This window comes from Dendroctonus ponderosae, unplaced genomic scaffold (genome assembly GCF_020466585.1).
Source record: "Dendroctonus ponderosae isolate FM_Combo_2020 unplaced genomic scaffold, Dpon_F_20191213v2 Dpon_F_20191213_1, whole genome shotgun sequence".
NCBI lineage: Eukaryota > Metazoa > Arthropoda > Insecta > Coleoptera > Curculionidae > Dendroctonus > Dendroctonus ponderosae.
In genome coordinates this window covers 15,290,439-15,298,913 of record NW_026017110.1, presented here as the reverse complement: position 1 = coordinate 15,298,913, position 8,475 = coordinate 15,290,439, and the positions used below count along the sequence as shown (strand labels likewise).

Below are 8,475 nucleotides of genomic sequence, written 5' to 3'. Positions count from 1 at the left end.
GTTTAGTGAATTTCAGTTTGTGGTCTATTGTAATCCCAAGGTACCTTACGTCGTTTTTCGGTTGTGTTATTTTTCCGTCTGCAGTTATTGTGGGGTAACTGTTTCATTAAAATAAAATTGCGTTTTATCATGCGTTAGGCAATTCATTACCACATTTAATTTTGCTAAAACGAGGGAAATGACAAGAAACACCCAACAGAACGCTTTTCTACAAATGAATTATTGTTAGTGGCAAAATCTGGTTTTATGTACATGTAGAACATACCTACACCGTTTTTACGTCTTTTTTTTCAGTGTAATTTTTTTGATTTCTATATTGATTAGCTCTGATGATTGTTAAAATATTCTCAGAAAAATAGTGATTTTTTTTCAAATCGTCTGAATCCCAAAACTTTTGTGACGCCTTAGTATTACAGTAGCAAACAAACGGCAACATATAATATATCGGAAAAGCAGAAAATTCAATTTGAGGCTACAAAGGAAATAAATTAAGTCAAATCAAGTCGAATGATGGCATAATCAGTAGTAATAAAACGTAATAAAAAATAAAAGTAATTACATAAGTTATACACTCACCCTGGTACATAAGTATATGTATTTTTAATATACACGCTACAATGTCGAACTTTTTACTTTTACTTTGCCGTCCTTATGCAACGGTTAATTATAAGTTTATAACATATATAAAATGATAAAAACGTCACTTTTTTAAATTAAATAATTTTTTTCTTAGCTCAATTATGCTGTAAGGATATTTTGTGGCTGAATGGCGAAGAAATATGAGCTATATAAAGTTTTCTTTCCAATATAATAGCTTTAATACTTGATTAAAGTGGAACCACCTGTATACTCACTTTAAGTGAAACTATTTTAGCTAACTGCGTTAATTCCGTAATAAGTTTAAACTTCTTAATAGAGTTTCGAAAAAGTGTAAAAGTATTGCTGGGGAATGTTAGAAAAACTTTTTGTTAATTTGCCTATTTGCGTGTACAGGCGTAGAACGAGAGGTCAAGTCAACCTTTTTTTTCGAAAAAGTTTTATAGTCTTTGGAATGGCTTAAATTATCCTAAAATTTTAAAGTTTTATCTAAAAATGTTTTTGTCGTAATGAACCGTTTGGAGAATTACTAAATAAGATAATATAATATTTCTGAAGTTAAGAATTTTACGCTTAGTTAGCAAATAGCATTCATTTGAAAAAATGCTCCTCTAAAGAAAAACTCGCCACTTAGTAGCATAAGTTTTGGAAAAATGTTCTATGTTCTAGTTAGTTACCCGCACTGTATAGCGCCACATTGATAATATTTAAGGCAAAATAATTGAAATATATCTTACCTTTGAAATAAAACTCAATATGATGAAAATAAAGAAATTCTGAAGAAAAAAAATCTGCTTGTCCGAACTGAAACCAGTGGTCAACTGAATCAGAGCAAATACACAAAAATCAAGGTCTGTGCCACAATCGCGAAATGTGATCTAAATCGATGGAAAGAGCCAACAAGGGCCGCTTTAATTCACTACTGCCACACTGACCGTGCGAAATTAGGGTGATAAACTAAAAAACCTTAAAGGTCGCTAAATAAATCAAAGAAGCGGAGGTTATTACGGCATATTCAAGGCAACGACGCCGACCGACCGTCCGAATAGTGGCGTCGGGACGGTTTCTGCTTTGTGGCTTCGCCATGCGCTCCCGTTTGCTGAACGGGCTATTTTTGTGATTAATAGTCCGCTGCTTGTCTCGGCCAAGGTGAGAAAACATTTATAGAAAAGCTGGAAAAAAATATGTATCAAACACAAACCTTAATGTTTTTATTTATTTTGCATTTAAACAATACTCAACTGAAAAGACACTTTTCACGCACGCCCAACGAATACAACTTTCACTCTGAACCTCACGAGCAATCGAGAAAAACACTTTTAAATAAGTTAACAACAGCGTTTATTAAATAGCAATGTAGATAAACAATCAAACATAAAATCGATTCCGTGTCATCAGGGTTTAAACAATACGTATACATATACTACATAAAATGACAGTATAATCAAATAACAGTATAATGAAATTCTAGTAACACAGTAAAAATAAATAAACATACGACCAGATTCCAAGATTACTAACTGAATGTATAAATAATTCAATAAAGTGGAATGTTTGTAAAAACAACCCGTTACACTGCAAACGCTTAAATATTCAGATATTTGGAAACTAGATTTGTTCATAGAAATTTCATAAAACATTTGACGATTAACAGTGCAATAAGTTTTCTCATACAGCGGGATTAGTTTTAATTAATAAATACGTATTTCACCTAGTTTACGTTCACGAACAATTAGTATTGTACACCGAAAACATTTTATATTATATTAGTGACTGCTATATTTCAACAAATCTAACGAGTTTTCCTTCCATAACAATACTCTATAATATCTCAGACGAGTGTCGTTCCCAGCCGAAACACTCAGGCGCAGGTTAAAAAAGTGCGTTTAAGAACTATTTGATACAGTGCATCATCACAAAATGACTATCTTACACCAATGAGCTAGAAACAGTTTCAGAATTTATTCAAAACATAACGGCACGGAATTGAATGGTAAAACCGGATTATTTCTCTCCTCCATTAGGGCAGTTGCCATGGCGTTACTGGCTTTTTCATATTCTCCTAGGGCTTCCAACACTTTACCCAAATTATACCTAGAAGAAATTGTCTTCAGAAAGCCAAACTTAATATTTAGTAAATCACTAGTTTCAAAAAAGTGGTAAAACGTTAGGGATTTATCGTCAATGTCGAAGGTTCCAACCCTATAGGTTATTAATAATCAGTAAACCATCAGGTATAAAAAATATAATCAAAACTTAACTATCCTTTGAAAGATTTTTTAGACAAACTGAAAAGTCGCAAAAACTCACCAAGTAATTGTATTATGGGGTTCAATCCTAGCAGCTTCCCGAAGAGTGGTTTCCGCAAGACCTTGCAAACCCAGATAATGATAAACTAAGCCCAACTGTTGTAAAGACTTGACATGAAGCGGATTAATCGCTACAGCGTTTTGAAACCACACCTTGGCATCGGTCCATTCTTCCTTATGCATATGCAATAATCCTTTCTAGAAATGCGAAAATCATTAAAATACTATTTAAGGTGTATAAACCCTTGTCTATCTACCATATGCATAATGTGATGACTCAAAGGGTAGATATGAGTGGCTTCCTGAATACACTGTTGGACGTCGGAAATTTGATCCAACGATAGATACAGTTCGGCGAGAAGAAGCCACACCTCTACTTGCAACATCCAAGCTCTTTGAGGGCCTGGTCGAGGACTGAAACTACTCATTGAACTCGCCACTTCACTCAATGCTTGTTCTACTCGAGTGGCTGCAGTATTGTGCAGTTGTAAAGAACCTGTAAGTATTAAATGTGGTTCTTGTAGTAAATTGCTATTTTCTATGAACAAAAAAGCGCTGAGTAGTATAGTAAAAATTTTCATATTAATACACAGAGTGATTCTAAATATATATAGGAAGATAATCGCTTACTTGAATCTTTATCAGACATTTCTGAAGTGTACAGTTGGAAGACTGACCTGGTATCACTTTTTCTATCACATTCAGGCATATCAGAAATTGTTTGGCTTTCATATAGATTTTTCCATATTTCTAACATTTGCTTCGCAGTTCCTAATGCCACCTATTAAATCGATTGTACGGTAATATTAATTTTCTATTCACAATATCCCAATTGGGTATTTTTATTAAAAGCTGTCCTAAATCTGAAGCATTTGATAGAGCTTCTGTTACAATAGGATCATCTGTTTGTTAGAAGCATAAAAAATACTGACCTCACCACCCTTTTCATGTAGTTCTAAATGAGCTTTCACATACAATAAATTCAAACAATCTGGGTATTCATCCAAAGCGTTCTCGACTATCGATAACGCTAACTTGTGCTGTTGCTCTGTGGTCAAAATTAGCGCTAAAAGATGTAGAGTGGATGAATGTTCTGGCTGCAAATCTAGTCCCACTCGGATATGAGTTTGTGCCTCTATAATTTGTCCTGTAATCGCTAATTGCAGGCCCAAAAAGTACCTGGCGAGATGATCGTTTGGTTCCAGTTCGACAGCGCTAATAATTTCATGATAAGCAATGAACAATCATGCTTCACTCGTAAGTAATTTGTCCTACCTTCTTATGTTATCAATAGCCTTACACCGCAAATAATCTTGTTCCTTTTTTAGCAAGCTTGCTTCTGCTCTCAAATAATAGCCAATACCTGCATACAGATGACATCTCCCGAGTAATCCCGATGGATTATTCAATTCTCTTTCCCTTGCTTGTAAGCTGAAGTCAATTCCTTTAAAACAACAATCGATCATAGGAAAACTAACGCCCAAGTAACCTCTATTAATATTATTTAGCTTACCTTCTTCTGCTAAATTCATGTGTTCATAACACAGTTTGGCAGCCAAAAGGCAATTGCTGGAATTATTTGGTTCCAAACGTATCACTTCGCGTAATACAGCTAAAGAATCTTGGTAATGTCCAATGGAGAGCAACGAGAGAGCATGTTGCTTCCATAGATGTGGATCTTCGAATGAGAATTTCATTGATCGTTCGAGTGACTAGAAAATTAGAAAAAGAATCGTGCAAAAGCAATATAATTTGGATTTGTTAAAATTGGATTAACCGATTTGGATCTTTTCAAGCAAAATAAATTATCATATTTAATTTTACCTTGTTTAAGTTCAATGTAACAAATGTTTTTGTACTATTTAAGAAGCCCCTAATTACCTCTTGCAACAAAGCGACCTGTCCCCACCTTACTGTAGCCACGGTAAGTAAATCGTATACTGTGGTAGCATCTTGACCTGCACTAAGCCTTATATCCTTAAACTCCGGACTTTGCGATAAAACAGCATGCCTAACTGCCATCGATTCGGCGACTAAAAGGACTAAGATCACCTCCTCGCAGTCGCATTTTGGAATAAACTGCAAAAACAAATGGAGAATAATGGCTAAATTAAATATTGATGACTCATTCGATTGGAACAATAATTATATATTCCAGGAGAGGTTGTATGAATTGTAGTAGCTGCAAGACATTTTTAAATAATTTATTACGAGCGCACGTCAGTTTATCAAGATTTATCGATAGTAATTTGTCATGAACTTAAAGACTTTTTAATTTATATAAAGTAATGTAAGATTAGTACATGTTCTGCACTTTTATGCACCATTCAAGATTCCAATCAACTCCTAATAGAATGTTTTTATTGCCAATACCTGCGAATTTTATACAGTTTGATCATTCATTTTTAAAACACAAAGTTTGGTCAACTAAATGCACCTAAATGGTTACAAACATTGTCAATTAAATTAAGTCCAATTTATCGAAATAAACACACATGTAAAATTATCAAATTATCCTGTTTAAAAGCCGGTACTAATGACAAGAAAACGCATTAGATAATTATGGCCTGTGGGGCAAATAATTGCAATATCTGACAAAAACCTAAACACACGTAAAATCCATAATTAAATCGTTTAATAACAGATAATAGAGGTTATATAATTGACTTACAAACCGTTTAGGCATTACTTTAAAATTAAGCCTGCTAATAACTAAATATTAATCAAATCAATAATATTAAACAGCGCCAGTCAATAAAATTAAATCTGCTGTACTTCTTATGTATAGCGTAATCCTAGTTCGATAACGGATTTCATTTTTTTCTTATTTCGGAAAGTATGCGCATCAACCTACCTGATTAAGTGACGAGTAACATTTAGGTTTCCAATATGAAGACTTAACGGAAACAGTAGACGGAAGTTGATATTTTTCTCCAACGAGCCCTTGAAGGAGCAATTCGGCAATTTGGGTCATAAACTTCAAACGAATATTGTGAACGCCTGGAGATTCGATTGCACACAATGTATTTCTTCAAAATAAACAGGTCTATTTTTAAAAAATTGAAAGTTTCGAATTTTCTCTAACTGATATTTGCAAGATAATTGCGTTGATTCACGTGCATTAATTAATTATAAGCTCACCTGTATCTTTCGAGTGACTCCTCTGGTTTGCCTTGTTGCAATAGAGCTAAAGGCGCTGCCTGAATGGCTTGCTCTAGAACTGCTCCAAGTGTTTTTTGATGGCTTGGGGGTTGAGGAGAATGACTACCTGTAATTAGTGTTTTAATTTATCTTAATCATTTAGAACAATGTTGAAACAGTTAAACATTAATTGCGAGTTTAAGATTAATATGTAGAATTTAATTTTCTACCTGTGTTTACCGAGCCCGTATTGGGCAAAGAATTGAGTTCTTTGTCAAGATTTTGCATATAAAGCAAACTAAGGTCTGATGCCAAGTCGAAACATCGGGCTAACTCTTCCTCTTTTTCAGCTTTCTTGAATTTGCTGGATGCTGAAGTATCTTTTTGCAAGCAGAGCCCTTTGATCGCATAAGATTCTGCTACTATTTTGAGGCTACGCCTGAAATTTCAAAGTTTACAGAAAAATTTCCAAAGTTTTACAACTTGGAACTTACAAGGGCAGCCTTTTTTCGGTTAAATTTTGCAAATCAGCCATTTTGTAATTTTTGAGTGCATCAGCATACTGCCCACAAGCATAATGGACTTTTCCTAAAAGCAAGTGTGCATCCATGGCTACTCCAGCCTAAAACATTGTGAACCGTGAATATTATCAGTAAATTTTGTTCGTTTTTTATCATCTACTTTTCCTCGAAAATATATTTATCAACGTTAGCAAAACGAAACCTGAGTTTAACAAACTCTTCAATTATATCTAGTAAAGTACTTAACCGAGAAATCCGAAATTCGTATTTGTTTAATATCAAAAAATATGTTTCCAAGATACGTTTAAATTTGAATTTCCACGATTTTTTTGTAGAAATCAGTTTATAATAACGCACCTTTATTCCTGCATTTGTAATAACCAAGTTAAGATATCTTTTGGCATCGATGAGACCTGATCTTGCTCTTTGTATGTTCTGTTCCATGGGCGGCCATTCTTCTAAAAAGTTCTCTAACTTTCCTTCTCCAATGAGAAAATCTGATAAGCAAACTGGAAACAATTATATTACTGAACGCAAATCACTATACAATTTGTTCTATCACGTGAGACTTAAGAAGATTAAAATACCAGATGGAAAAATAATAAATGAAATACCTACAGAAAAAAAGTAAATGTTAAAAGAAAAATGCAAACATCATAGTGCAGACAAATGAAAAAAATATAAAAATACAGAAAAGCAGACATCTATGCCTGAAATGAGGATGCAAGAAAATAAAATATTTGCAGAGAAATATAATTTTGCAAGAAATTTATGTGTGGACTTTGTAACTAATCCATGAACATGACATTTGAGTTAGATTGATAATATCGAACGAATTTAGCCACATAAATGTCCAATTAAAGACCGAATCAGACTAATTCTTAGATATTCTACGGATAATAGCAATTCAAAGATACTGAACAAATACACTTTAACTAAAAAGTACGAATTACTGAATTAACATTATCATTAACTAGAAAACAGTTACCATTTACTCAATCCTATGCTGTGTTAGTAGGTGGTATTGAAAACTTGAAATTATTGTTGATATTACATGATTCAAATTTTTTATGACAACTATTTCCTTACAAATTGGGTTACCGCTTCGAATAGTAAATTATTATTGAATTTGAATTGTCCGAAATAAAACGTAGATATGAATAGTTAAATAGGTGTGTCCGCTTCCTACTGTGTTATTATTACATATCTATGCTGTATTTTTTAAGTTTTAGTTTGATGATATTGACCATATAATTTTTGTATTTTATAGTGTTAAACGCGATAATTTAAAAAAGTTGTAGTCTTGTTGTCTACAGTATCCTAATAAATCAGTTAACTTGAGCAACAGTTGGTTTTATTTATGGCAATTGCTGTAAACTGTAACATACACTCAGATGTAGCTAGACTAGCACGTCCTGGTACATATATATTTAGTGGGGCAAACTATGATATGGTTTATTATTGTGAGATTAACTAAATCAATATCCACTTTGAACTACAGACTAACAATTAAAATGCATTAGGAAATTGCTAATTGAATGTTACCAAACTCATTCGATTTATCCTTGAGCTGCTGAGCCAATTCTATAACTTTGAGCCAATTGCCCTCTTCTCGGTTTTTCTCGATTTCGACTTCAATTCGTCCAGATTTCGCTCTAGCCGTCATTATTGTAGTATTAATTACCTAAAAATTTTATATTTTGAAATTACTAGAACATAACATTGAAAACTACTAACCTCACAATATCAATAAATGTAGATAATGTCAATGGCCACAGTGTTGCCACATCAGAAAATGAGCAAGGAACTATTGAGCATACGTTAAAATGCAAATGTGACCGCTCTCTGCGCATGCGCAAAAATTTGTAATAGACGAGACGACCGAACCTAACCTTACGATTCACCAC

The 8,475-nt window shown here is 33.5% G+C and overlaps 2 protein-coding genes across 10 annotated transcripts in view; both read right to left on the bottom strand.

Moving 5' to 3' along the window:
* The window catches only part of LOC109546974, a 13,665-nt gene extending 11,898 nt beyond the window's left edge, over positions 1-1,767 (bottom strand). For 4 of the 5 annotated variants that reach the window (XM_019918166.2, XM_019918168.2, XM_019918167.2 and 1 more), the window contains exon 1: positions 1,335-1,766. The gene's annotated coding sequence lies outside the window, so the exon portion shown is untranslated. Of the gene's footprint in view, positions 1-1,334 lie in introns of all 5 variants that reach the window. The other variant, XM_019918164.2, reaches the window with a different exon arrangement.
* Positions 1,768-1,921: 154 nt separating this feature from the next.
* LOC109546973 (tetratricopeptide repeat protein 7B) lies at positions 1,922-8,469 on the bottom strand. 5 transcript variants are annotated; one of them, XM_048661280.1, is made up of 15 exons: positions 8,306-8,469; positions 8,114-8,252; positions 6,926-7,077; positions 6,542-6,669; positions 6,278-6,486; positions 6,048-6,174; positions 5,761-5,935; positions 4,788-4,985; positions 4,420-4,618; positions 4,182-4,350; positions 3,839-4,121; positions 3,537-3,687; positions 3,164-3,402; positions 2,908-3,104; positions 1,922-2,691 (listed from the first exon to the last, which is right to left on the bottom strand). In XM_048661280.1, exons 2-15 carry the CDS (start codon positions 8,232-8,234, stop codon positions 2,559-2,561), a joined length of 2,481 nt encoding a protein of 826 aa, XP_048517237.1. In that variant the 5' UTR covers positions 8,235-8,252; positions 8,306-8,469; the 3' UTR covers positions 1,922-2,558. The 5 variants fall into 5 exon arrangements, with proteins under 5 accessions (XP_048517237.1, XP_048517230.1, XP_048517244.1 ...); XM_048661273.1 differs by lacking the exon at positions 8,306-8,469 and having other exon boundaries at positions 8,114-8,295; XM_048661287.1 differs by lacking the exon at positions 8,306-8,469 and having other exon boundaries at positions 6,926-7,065; positions 8,114-8,295.
* Between the last annotated feature and the right edge of the window lie 6 nt (positions 8,470-8,475).